Here is a 13,121-nt window from a genome sequence, read left to right as displayed (position 1 = left end):
GCTTCCCGGTGGGAAGAGGAACAAGGACCATGTTGATATCAGGAACAGGGTTACCAGGTTTCCTGTGCTCAATGATCAGCTTGTCTAGGTTCTTAAGACTCTTCAAAACATTCTTGGCTAATAGCTTTTTATTGCCTAAATTGAAAACAAAATAGATATCTTTTCCCTTTCTTTTCTTTTTTATTTACTCTCTGTCTACATTTATCACTCTGGCTACCTGTGGTATCAAGACGCATTTTTTAAAAAAGGTGAAGGAGACCTCCTTCTCTACCTTCACATCCCCATAATGCCTTGCGTCTTTGGGAGGTAACCAATCAAAAAACTGTCCCAAATTGAAAGGTTTCTTATTTGAATTTATACTATACCTGCTTTTATCTGTACAATACTGATTATCAGCTTATTCCAAGTTATTTTTGTGTGTACAGATCATAAAGAGTTTTGGTCTTACAGAAAATGTATTGACTTACGAAAAAATGTTTAAAATATACTACTAAAATACTACCTTACGAACACTATATACCTGTACCCCAGATAGACCAGAATGCACCGTTAGATTATGGTGGGGAGCACGGGTGGTGAGCGCCGCTATTGTGGCGCTTCCAACAAATGCAGCCCGAGTTTGATTCCCGGGCTCGGCGTTGTATGTGAGTAGAGGTGTTTGTTGGTTCTCTCCTGTGCTTTGAGGGGTTTTCTCTGGGTTCTCCGGATATCCTCTCCTTGAAGATCAACTCTAATTCGATCTTTGAGCTTTCAACTAATCGTTTTCTGGCTCTGCTGTGATCATCCCACGCTGTTATATAACAGTGAAGTTAATGTATATTTTTATGAAGTTACCTTCTTCAACAATTTCTTCGAACTCTTCTTCAGGTGGTCGTATTAGTTATCCTGAAACGAAAAACACAGTTCATCGAGAACACACTGAGCAGGGAAATCGTTCATCTGTTTGAAATTATATACGATCAGCAGTCTAGCAATAATAGCCCTTGACTGCTAATATTAAATAAATTAATGTAAGCAAAGGAAAATCAAGTAGCCAATAAAACTAAAAAAATTTAAATTAATAATATAATAATAATAATAAAAATAATAATAATAAATGATCTGGATACGGTAGGATTCGAACTTAAGCCAAAAAAAAAAAAAAAAGAAAAAAAAAAGAAATAAATAATCGATTCCACTGTGCCATACCCCCGAGACATCCGCAGAGCTGGGGCGTCGTATGGACTTCGGACCTGACGGCGATTAAATCCTTCTGCCCTTGGGTGTACGAATTACGCAAGAAAATGTTCTAGCCGAAGCATCAGGGGAGAGACCAGCCGGCCCCCAGACCATATCGGCTAATCCCTTGCATCTCTGCCACGCACGGAATCGGTTGAAAATTGTAATGTTAAAAAGTCTTGTCTATTCGGCACATTGTTTTCACGGCTATTGTTGTGCAAATTTCATGAAACCGTGGCCCAGTGGAAAAAAACCTGGACATTCAAGATACTGAGTCAAGTCCGGTTGAGGAGGGTTAGCACTTGGATGGGTGACCTAAGAGTTGTACCTACTCAAGCTTTTGTTTCTTTTTTTGTATAACTATTTTAATTTGAAAATAATAAAATAGATACCGAACTTTGACGCTCAATTTTACTTTCGATTCGCCATATAGTGTAACCGATTCTTTTCTATCCAAATCCCTGCCTTTCCTATTTGTTTCAATGTAAAGTTCAATTGATAATAAAAAGTTCATTAACTCGTCTTTTAAAAGTTGAGGTTGGAATGAAATGTTGATCTGTGCCCCCGACAGTTTGATATCGGTAAAAATTAAGCCGGTTTTTTAAGATTGAAAAGCTTACCCGGTTTCTCTGGGAGAAAATTTAGAGTCCTGAAACTGTTCCATGATTATTCATTATTCTTTTTCGTTCTTCTCGAGCTTCTTCTTCTTCGGCTTCCTCTGCGTTCAAGTGCAGAGCGTTCGCCAAGTTATCGACGGCGATAGCCAAGAAGACGTTCAGAAGAACATCTTTGATTTGCCAAAGAAAGAAACCTTTGAAAACTGACAGCTCTTTTTGTTGTTGAAAAGAACAGACCTTTTTAGTGAGCTTGGGCGTAATGTTTTCCCATTTCAGACCACGTGTCCTTCACTTTCTCTTGAGAATTTATTTGAATTATATCTATATGTGTCTTCTCATGCGCAACAATTAAACAAAGAAATGATATTCAAGGGTCTGAAACGTTGTCTGAAATGGGAAAAAATTATGCCAAAGCTCGAAGGGTTTTTATGAACATTAAAATTACTCATTTTGCAAGGATACAATTAACAAGTAACAAGAAGGCACAACAAGTAAGACGAAGTAAAAAGACTATGCAAGTGCGTTATTATCCAGCCATCCCTTGGATGATACGTACACTATCGTACATCAAGGCATTCCAGTCCTCGTCTGTTAGGATCTGTTGATAAAAACAAAAATCAAAATATTTGTCCCATTCACTGGAACACATAAATGTTCTGCGCAAATTCGAGGCTAACCCTCAATCAAAAAACTCGAAACTGGATTATTGCTGCGCTTAGTAAGTAGCTTATTTGATAAAAGCGAAAACGAGAGACATCTAAGTTGTATGGAACTTTTCCTTGCTCTTTCTTACTCGTCACTCCTTTTCTGCCCAAAACATGAGGGCAAATTTCGTACGCAAGTGATCCGCTTCGTGCGGTGACCGCGTTGGGTTCGAACATATGATAAGTAGTACGTCCTCACGCAATGCTGCAAATACCTTTTTTCTTTCAATTTTATACCTGGAAAACAGCAAGAAAGTCGTTCCAGAAATCATCAAAGTCCAGATCCGGACAGGTTGCGAAAACTGATAAAGACAAGTTGAATTATTATTAGTAAAGCTATTTAACTTATGACAGCTCATACAAAAATAACCTTTATGTATATACATCAAAGAAGACTGGCCTGCAATTGTACTACTCTTTGTTGTTGTTAACAAAAAGACAAAGTGTTTATTTAATCAGGCTAGAGTTAACCAATGAATGTTGTTTAAGAACCACTGTCCATTGTAAATTTTCAAAAGAAAGAAACAAAAATATTCGAGCCTGAATAAACACAGATGTATTAAACCGCGCATCTGAAAATGGTCTAAATGAGGTTAGGAACGAAGGCTTTGTGTACTACATGATATGATCTACGAAGCTCGTCAACTGAGTTGCTAATAATAAGCGGCTAGAACATACGGTGAGTATCTGACTAGACCGTCTGAACAGAATATCAAAACCGCGAGAAAGCCTAAACAAAAGACATTCTAGTCAGCGAAGCACCCAGCAACAAGGTAATCAGAATGTCTCTTATTTCATTCTCATGCATTCGAATTTTGTTTTACTATATACAGTGGCAGTTCCAGAACGATTTTTAAGGGGGTGACTGTTAAGTAAAAAGGCATCACATTGTCTCCTTTTTAGGTCTTACCTTGTCCTTTATTAAAATATTTTTCAAATCAATAAGCCCCCAGTCTAAATTCCACTAACAAGAATAAGCCTCCAAGGGGTTTAATAGAGAAAATACGGTACATATAGTTTGGCGGGTGTTTAGCTCGCGTACCATCGCAATAGAGGTTTTGCACCATCACGTGCCTGAGCCATAATCCAGCTTGGACTGCCTGTGGTTAGAGGGCAGAACAATAAAATCCCTTTGCGCTTGGGAATTGAATTTTTTCTTATGTAAAACGATTTTATTGTTCCTGCCATCTAACATGGCTATCGTCACCCGATGGTGCAAAACCTCTTTATTGTAATCGATTCCTGTCATCCCAGTTCCCCAACGACAAATCGGTGTCCCGTCGACTCCCACTCATGTCTTTCAAAGTCAGTATTGAATTAAAGTTCGTCATAACAACATCGTGACAACAATTCGTTCCTAGATCATTTCTACCACTATGCACCGAGTATTCTACATTTTACTCGTTTTGTTCTTTGGGCCTTCAAGAACCACATCTCAGCTACCGCCACAGTGCTTCAAACCATCGGGATCATCTTGCGATTGGTATCGTGACTGCTTGGACAAGAAGTATCCATGTGAAGCCTCGGGTTATCCTTACGCCTTGGCTTACGCGGACAAGTTCTGCAAGTTGTACGACACAAGGAAGAGTCTGTTCTCTCCAGAAGAGTGGAAATGGGTTAGCGGTGTGCGAAAGTGTCTCCAAGAAGCTCTTGTGCCTGTCCTTCGACAAACTACCAAAGCGACGTGCAAGGAGATCAGGAAGAAAGGTTTTGAATCTCACGCACCGTGCTACCTCAAGCCGGACAAGAATATCCCGTCCATCTGTGATCTCGGCTGTGATGTATATTTCAAAGTCTTCAAGGTAATCAAAGGATCGTTTACGAGCTTTAACACCGCTTGGGAAGTGATAAAAGCTATGTGGTTCATTGCCAAGAAGTGTGGATTCACTTGTAGCCTTATGACCTTGAGATAAGAATTACGCTAATAACATCAAATAAATATAGATGGTTTCAATATACACGACTCTGTTTGTTTGTCTTATATGTATATAATCAAGAGAGCATAAATAAGAGAGGGAAACTTCTTATTGTGGCGCGCGCCATGTAAATTCCCGGTTGGGCTATTTTTAGTAATCAGAGGCAGTTTAAATTTCTCCTTACCCTACTCCCGTGCGTCAACTAAAGCGCTGCGTTTGTTGTTTTGATCACTAAAAACGAGACTCAAAACAACAAACGGAAAGACGCACGGGAATGTTAATGTGATGTTTTCTAGAACTTCGATTGGCTAGTGATTTGTTTAAATGTAATTTCGCTTCAATTGCCGACATTTTTTTCCAGGTGATGCTCATATGATCTAAACCGAGTATCACGCTCTCTTGGGTAGAGGCCAAGGTCCCAAACCCCTCCCCAATTACCCCGCCAAGGCCTGATGCTCAGGTTACATGTGATCTATGTTTGTTCACATTCGAAAACGAGGCATTTTCGGGCAAGATCTTACTCACATACAAAAGCTTCGAATTTATGTTTGTGAAGGGATTCTTTGAAGCTTCTCTTAGTTCAGAAGCAGAATGATGATTTTGGGGGGGGCCTCTAGGGTTTTGTTATATATAACATTACTAGTTTATTTTTCTTCGCTTGATAATGACTTAGGTTAAGTCGAAACGTCGCATAGTTATATATTTTTAGTTTTTACTATGTTAAATAGTACTATATTAATAATAAGTTTTTACGCTTTTCCAAGCTGGTTATCAACTATACATACATAGGCTTTGCACCATCACTTGATGGCAGTCATGAAGAACGAGGCACAACAATAGAGCCGATTTTTCCTTGGGAAAGGGAATTCTTTCTCATGTAAATCAGATTAGACTTTCCCATTTCAGACCACGTGTTATTCTCCATGTGTCTTCTTGATGCGTAACCATGAAACAAAGAAACTATACTAGGAAGCTAGGACACGTGGTATGAAATGGAAAAACAGCAGATTACGTCTATTTTTTATAGGAAGATAGGCCCTTTGCGGCTCAGTAATCACGTGCTGATTAATTCACTGAGAGCAAATGAATGAACATTTTGATTCCCATGGGTGAAATACTGGTGAGCAAACAATCTTTCTACCTGTTTTGAGACATCGTAATAAAACTGCATTTCGTAACACTGGTTATACATCGTTTCATTCAGTTCTTTACAAGTAGCTAAAAAGAATTACCATTCAAAATTAAAACAAAATATTTTGCTTTCCAGTAAAGGACACGTGATCGTTAACTGCAAAGGGCCTGTGGACCAACTAGACATGACCTGGTGTTAACAGCATTTGCTGGTCATCATGATGTACATGATTACCAGCCCCCATCTCCTGCCCTTCTCTGGCGCTCTGTCTCTCTTGTTTCATCTGACTGTTAACAAGCAGTGCAAAGGCAAGAATCACCTCCCGGCTCAAAATAGATCCGATTGAGGCTGAAGAAATGAAGCCGATCTTGATTGGGATTTCAATATTCGCGGCATATACACATTCTCCCTTCACATGAGCGATCATCTACGGGCACAAATAGAAAACATTAATTAGGCGTCCTTTTTTCTTTGTATTTCATTTATCTTTTCTCTAATGTGAAATTTATTGTTGAATGTAGTTTTTTCCTTTCGCCATCATCTATATACATAAATGTAATTTAATAAATAGTTTTGTTGCTCAGCTCGATTAGCTTCATACGGTTATTCTGAGAAACATTTACCTTTTTTCCAATCCCTCTAGAAGAAGCAATTTCCATGGCTGTTTCATGTTTTACAAAAAATATCCCTATAAAAACGAATTCAATTATGAAGAAACAACTGAAGCATAAAAAATATATATATAGATCTAGCCAACTCAGTTACCCTACACAAGGAAGTATCGAGAAGGCCCAGAGAATGACAGAGAAAGATTCCTAAGAAACTCCTTAAAAAAAAAAAAAAAAATCAAATCGAATCAAATCATAAAAGTGCGAACTAAAAAAAAAAAGTTAAAAAATTATATTTCTTACGTCTTGGATATTGTTGTGTGACCTTTTGCTTGAAGATGGCCTCAGTGTAAGTCACTTCCCTGTTGGACTCATTTTCAATGAAGAATTTACACTCAATGACGTCACCAGGATAGTAACCTCCCTTGTTAATTTTACCAGATATGTTGACCTTTCCGCCTTTCACAAAACAACAGGAAATAGGCATTTCTTTCTGCTTGATTCGTGGTCGCTGTAAATAATAATTCTTAATTAAACTATTATAAAAAGAAGAGATAACTAGCTAAAAACTAGTGTGAGCTGCGTCGGTGTTTCTAATGAAACAGTAATGATGAAAAGGTAACTTGTTCTCATTGGTTTCTTTTGTTTTATTCTATCATATAAACACTCCTTTCTACCACCTATTTCTCTTTTACTCCGACGAAGGACTCGCTTCCCACCGAAAAGTCAGTATGTTTTTTGTTCATATTTTCACTGTGTATAATTTACCGTTTTATCATCACTGACTATTATAGTGCTCTTTATACAAAGTTGGTATTCACCCTGCTAAATGAAATATGGAAATATGTGGCAAGAGTCACGTGACCAATGCGACTTGGACCTTGGTATCATATGTGAGCAGAATTGTTTGTTGGTTTCGCTTTTGTACTTTGAAGGGTTTTCAGGTTTTCACTTCACAAAAATCAACTTCCAATTTCAATTTGATCAGGAATTGGGGGCCAGATCGGAAACAAGCCTCTGTGCCGGTGGGGGGGGGAGGGGGGGGGGGGGGAGGGGGGGAGGGTACTCCCCTATATTTGCTTTACATGTATGTGCCGCCCTATAGGGTATGGTTTTTCGGCTTTTGGGTCTGGGGTAGGGTATCATTTTTTGACATTTTGTCTGGTATAGGGTATCATTTTTGTCTGGGAAAGGGTTACGATTTGGTCGTTTTTGTCTAGCGAATAGGCTACGCTTTCTGCCGGCACAAAAACAATAAAACAAAGCGTATTCTTATGATGTGGCATCTGATATTTCCTTTGCACATGTTATATGAACAAGAACAGTCATCTTAAAAAATATATCGCGTATCCTATATTTTTACCTGCACTTCTGGACTGTTGACATCCACTAGCTCCAACACAAAGATTGGAATAGTAGTCTCTTCATTAGGCCATATAGATCTTTCAATTACTGCGTCAAGCCAATAGCACACGGCTCCAGTGAGGTCAAGGTATGATGACTGTATCTTAACAGGCGGCAATCTGAAGGCAAATGGGAACCAGAAATCACCTGGAGGGAAAGAGCCTTGCAGTTGATGGTGAACATCTGATATGGGGAAATAACATCATAACAATAAATTATTCAATAAATTTTTCTCATCAAAATGAATCCTCAAAAGGACCATTTATTTTCAAAGGACTTTCTGTTAAAACAAATTAAAATTTCTTTAACAGTTTGAAAGTTAGGAGGGAAGCACAGAAAGGACGGACGGACGGACGGACAGATGGACGGACGGACGGACGGACGGACGAACGGATAAAGTATGTGGAAATGTTAGTACGCTGGATAGCACTCAAAGTCATATTTGGAGGGATATAATCAAGATGTAACCACAATCTATTTGCATGATAGGGATTTTGATTTGGATTTGGATTGATTTTAATTTTTTTATTTATTATTTATTTATTTATTTTATTTATTTATTTATCTTTATACTTTGAAGTGCCTATCACCCTTCTGACAATATTCTCAGTATTGATTCTACATGGGGTAAGATGTTGAACAGCACTACAAAATTGCATAGTTTAAGTGCAGCTTCTTGAAGCTTAAAAGGTTTTTCCATGCCATATGCTAATGTTGTGACGCATGAAGAGTCATCATTTAATATACAAAACATTACTGGCACAGATAAATTATATTGTTAGTTTTCACATAGAAGCCGGTGTTTCGAATTACAAGGAACAACAAATAACCATAAATGCCTCCTCATACGTCACAGCATTAGCATATGACATGGAAAAACCTTTATAACTTCAAGAAGCCGCACTCAAACTATGAATTTTTTTCGGGTTATTCAACATCTTACCCCATGTAGAATCAATACTGAGAATATTGTCAGAAGGGTGATAGGCACTTTAAACTGTAATATGTTATTTGTATCTTGTCTCAGGCCGAGCTTGTTTGGACTTCAGTGAGTTTGTTCTCGGCGGCCTGTGTAAAGCCATCAAATGAAGAAAAAATCACTGAACACTGTATGTCAGGGATGTGATTGTCACAAGTAATACATACGTTGTATTCTTCGTTTGCACGTTAATACGTCATCGCGGCCATGTTGGTACCATTTAACAAAAGATTTCTCATTAGCATCCATTGTTAACGGTACCATAATGGCGGATATGGTTTTGTCTTTCAACTCTCTTGGGAATGCTTGCAACCCATCAATAAACATATGCCTATTTCAATAAAGTTAGTCACCAAAAACCTAGAAAGCTGAGATCACTGAAGATCATGGGAAACAATTTATTTCAAACAAATAAAGCTTTTTTTTGATAAACTGCAGTTTGAGGACGTTCAGAAGAGGCGAGACTATAACTGGTAAAAGATCTCAAGTCCATCAACAGTTATCAAGCGGTTGAAACATGTAAAATGTATCTACCCATAATTCTTGTCGGCCTCAGCTTTATAGCTTTTCAGGTGACTAACTTTATTGAAGTATATGGTAGCTATTAGAATGTTTTAAAAAAAAGATCCCGAAGAATATTGAAATATTGAAAAAAGAAAAAAGAAAAATAACAGATAACTACTATCTTCTACTATGTATAGGTCACTTAACTCAGTTAACGACTATATTATTCGTATTTATTTCTCAATTGACACGGTTTTCTTTGTTATTCACAAGGCTTTATTTTTGTTATAACCCTCATTATAAATGCAAGGTAAATCTATAGTTATTAACCCGGTTAATAAGTAAGAGTTAATTACCGAGAACAGAGGCAATAAGCCAAATACATGTATAGGCTTATTGCCGACGTTCGAGGTAATTAAGTATTTTATTTCTAAATTGAGAAGTTTTTCTATCAAATGTTGCTCATTATGAATGCGAAAGTCTATATATAGTTATTTCTCAATTGACACGGTTTTCTTTGTTATTCACAAAACTTTATTATTTTTATAACCCTCATTATAAATGCGAGGTCAATATATAGTTATAAACCCGGTTAATAACTATATATAGACCGTTCGCATTCATAATGAGCAACATTTGATAGAAAACCTTCTCAATTGAGAAATAAAATACTTAATTACCTCGAACGTCGGCAATAAGCCTATACATGTACTTGGCTTATTGCCTCTGTTCTCGGTAATTAACTCTTACTTATTAAGTTATGCGGAAGTACGTGTCTGCTCTGGATCTTGCTAACGAAAGAATTTAGCTACGGTAGGTCGCGGTCGAGCCATATTTCTTTCCTACTCTATGAGCTATATATCACTCTCTATTTTATAGGAATCCAATGCAATCTTTTTAATGACCTCATTTATTTGGGAAATGTGCAGTTTCACCATCATCTTCTGGAATGGTGTAGAACATGTAGTTGTTACGAAGTGCGAAGGTCAATGGTTTAATTTATTTTACTTTGAGCTTGTTGAGCTTGTCTTCTTGGTTTGCTTCTTGATATTTTTTCTGATTGCTCCCAATTTCGTCTTTAGTATATTGGCATGATTTTTTAAATTACGGACGCCTAGCGTTAATTTTTGACTGCTATACTTGATACCTGTTAGGTCAACTAAATAGTTATCTAATAAGTTATTTAACTGAACTGATGTAAGTTATCTTAGTATTCAGCAGTGTAATAACTAAATGCAATTTAATGACTTTAAGGAAATTCGTGCGTGTGAAGAATCGAGTCTTACTTTCATTGTTGCAATCGTAGACGACAGCGTGGTCATGGAAGTATGGCTGGATGAAGTACTCATCATTATACTTTACACGTCCCTCGCCATGAAAACCAACAACAATGCGCACAATCATCATAGATTTACTCAATTTTAGAAATATCCTCCCTTTAACCTCATCTCCTGGATGATAAAACGTGTCTTCATCATCGAGAACGATCGCAAACTGATCGTATGGAGCCATGCTCTTTTATCCACCGTGAGTTTACCGCTGAAATCGACGACGTAGCAAACAAAGCGTTATAAATATTAATAAACATAACTGCCGGGCATATAGAGTGCATTCAGTCAGTGTTGAATAGCTGACGTCAACTAAATTAGATAAGTTATTTACTATTTTAGTTGACGTCACCTAAATTTGAAACTACGAGTAAACAGCTACTGAGATCAGGGGGAGAAACTATGATACAAATGAATGTCTATTCACTCATTCTCTGGTAAAACAATCCTCGGATTAGCATGACCGTTATTTGGCGCGCTTTTACTGTTTTAGGTGACGTCAACTAAATAATTATCTAAGTTAGATACATTTATCGAACTATTCAACAGTTTGACTGAATGCACTCTAAAGCATACAGTAGCGGGGTCACGTTTTCAAATAATTTGAAGTCTTGGTGCAGCATATTCAATTGCTTTCTGTATGTGCTTCTTATTGAAAAGCAGCGTGTTGTATATGAAAAGACACCATGACAGCTGTGTAATCTATAAATGTTCAAATAGTTGCCCCCTCGGCAATCCATCATGTCTCAATAGTCCCACCCTCGTCCCCAGGTTCCCCTCGGCCGACTCCAAATCATGGCCGGCGGTCGTCTGGGAGAAGACCCTGATGTTGGCTGAACCATCGCAAACGGTGATTGGTTTGTTAAGATGACGTCATACTCATCCTTACAAGTTTTGCTATTGGACTGTTATGTCTCGACATTTAATTAGCTGTTTGTGACGAGTTGTTTGAGGTGTTTAATACATATATCAAAATCAGTGAAACATTTCCACAGTGATATTTGGTTTTTATCTTGGTTTTTTCATCTATTTGGAAAAGTAGCAAAACGAAAGCACGTTATTTGTAGAAGGACCAATCAGAATAAGTGGCTTGGAATATTATTATTCTTTTCAGTGACTCTTTGAGTAGTAGGGAAATGAGAGTTCACCAACATGCGGTGCCGGTGCCATGCGGTGCTCGACCCCAAACCCCACTCTACTGCTCGTTCATTCCAGCGATTGGCTAGGGTTTCTACTATTGTGTATGACATGCCCAAAACCGGTACGTCATAAGATATAGTCTATGAAAAGGGATTGCGAGTTTGAAGTCTCATCAATCCTACTAAGCTCCTTAGGACAGTAACGACGAAACGAAGTTTAAGCCATGAAGTTGAGAAGTGGCCGTATTCTTAACCCTGTGCTGTTCAAACGCAGAACAGGACAAAAAGCAATAGCAAATCTCGTGAAACAAATGGAAAACATAAAACTTGAGAAACACCAGGATGAAGCAGGGAGGATCAGGGAGCTTCAGACATTTTTCAGATTTTTATTCTATAGATGCTGTGAAGACATTGCCAACAAAGAAAGGATTGACGAGATTGAAAGAACCAAGGGAAGAAAGGTCACTCTTGATGAACTAATCCATTGGGAAGCAGACGAGTCCTCCTGGCAAAAGACCTTTCAGAAAGTCTGGTTTCGTATGCAAAGAGAACTTCCCTTACTGACACTACTGCAAGCTTTCGACTCTTTCATGAAGTATGAACATGGTTCAGAAAACCTCGAGTACTTAAAACCTTTCCTGAGAAACTACCTCCACGAACTTTACGATAATAACGACAGTGGAAAAATGATAAAACTGATGCAGGAAATAAACCACGTTAAGAGTCATGCCTTCTCAGTATCTGACAAGAAAATCTACCTCCAAGAGCTGGCTAGTGACTTGGCATCCCAGACCATCAATCCTTTGTTTGACAACCATCCCATTATCATATCGTGGGATGTATTCTTCCAATACTCCAAATCAAGATGCTGCTACATCCCCGAGATTGATGGTGGGCGTACTGTGAGAAAACTGTTTCTCAGGGTATGCAATTTTTCCATGTTTTCAAGCCCCAGCTACCAATACAGGATTCTCAAGACTGGAGAAACTTTCACTAGTCCCGAAAAAGACATCCGCAAGGCATTGTTTCTCCACAAAAAGTGTACGGATAAAAATGCCCAACCCATTGCATGGCATTCAGAGAATTTGAGAACTTTGAACAATTAAACTATTAACTATCATGCCGTGTACTCTAATAGTCATATATTGTAATAAAATTCTTTGAAATCTCAAACAAAAGTGTTTCTTCATTAATCAACTATTGAAAAGAGTTCCACACTCCCCAAAACACTGCGCGCGCTAAATTATGAGCGGTATTAGATATAAAGAGCGTGATCCATTCAAGCTCTCGATCATTTGCTCAAAATCATGGACCCCTTCACACTTGCCGAAAAGCAACTTATTTTGACTTACGCATCTGAAGTGTGTAAACAGCTCCACCAAATTGATGAAAATCAGTGTTGTGGCTGTAAAGATAAAACTAGTAACAGCGAGTGTCTGATGCTAACGGAAGATGAAAAGATAGAAATCAATTTTGACTTGGTCCTAAAGAATGTGATCCTTAAAGTAGTAAATGATAAAATTATGGCGAACATGTCACCATTTAGATTATCCTATACCACAAAAATTGGAC

General features: G+C 37.9%; 3 protein-coding genes and 1 long non-coding RNA gene across 5 annotated transcripts; 2 read left to right on the top strand and 2 right to left on the bottom strand.

Annotated features, from left to right (window-relative positions):
• Nucleotides 1-4: 4 nt before the first annotated feature.
• On the bottom strand, nt 5-2,860 carry LOC116292062 (uncharacterized). The gene is made up of 5 exons (XR_004196631.1): nt 2,777-2,860; nt 2,298-2,433; nt 1,839-2,005; nt 835-885; nt 5-135 (listed from the first exon to the last, which is right to left on the bottom strand). It is a non-coding gene; the product is annotated as an uncharacterized LOC116292062 (long non-coding RNA).
• Nucleotides 2,861-3,119: 259 nt separating this feature from the next.
• LOC116292059 (uncharacterized) lies at nt 3,120-4,495 on the top strand. 2 transcript variants are annotated; one of them, XM_031699298.2, is made up of 2 exons: nt 3,120-3,218; nt 3,901-4,495. In XM_031699298.2, exon 2 carries the CDS (start codon nt 3,916-3,918, stop codon nt 4,450-4,452), a length of 537 nt encoding a protein of 178 aa, XP_031555158.1. In that variant the 5' UTR covers nt 3,120-3,218; nt 3,901-3,915; the 3' UTR covers nt 4,453-4,495. The 2 variants fall into 2 exon arrangements, with proteins under 2 accessions (XP_031555158.1, XP_031555157.1); XM_031699297.2 differs by having other exon boundaries at nt 3,143-3,312.
• Nucleotides 4,470-10,653, bottom strand: LOC116292056 (thioredoxin-interacting protein). The gene is made up of 5 exons (XM_031699295.2): nt 10,369-10,653; nt 7,559-7,782; nt 6,499-6,706; nt 6,211-6,275; nt 4,470-6,014 (listed from the first exon to the last, which is right to left on the bottom strand). Exons 1-5 carry the CDS (start codon nt 10,592-10,594, stop codon nt 5,766-5,768), a joined length of 972 nt encoding a protein of 323 aa, XP_031555155.1. The 5' UTR covers nt 10,595-10,653; the 3' UTR covers nt 4,470-5,765.
• Nucleotides 10,483-12,922, top strand: LOC116292058 (uncharacterized). The gene is made up of 2 exons (XM_089036922.1): nt 10,483-10,609; nt 11,182-12,922. Exon 2 carries the CDS (start codon nt 11,774-11,776, stop codon nt 12,653-12,655), a length of 882 nt encoding a protein of 293 aa, XP_088893048.1. The 5' UTR covers nt 10,483-10,609; nt 11,182-11,773; the 3' UTR covers nt 12,656-12,922.
• The last annotated feature ends 199 nt before the right edge of the window (nt 12,923-13,121 follow it).

This window comes from Actinia tenebrosa, unplaced genomic scaffold (assembly GCF_029948245.1).
Source record: "Actinia tenebrosa isolate PJP-AT-01 unplaced genomic scaffold, QUT_ActTen_1.0 PGA_scaffold4__44_contigs__length_22323623, whole genome shotgun sequence".
NCBI classification, from domain to species: Eukaryota; Metazoa; Cnidaria; class Anthozoa; order Actiniaria; family Actiniidae; genus Actinia; species Actinia tenebrosa.
The sequence above is the reverse complement of the archived record's forward strand: the minus strand, read 5'-3'. Positions and strand labels throughout refer to the sequence as shown.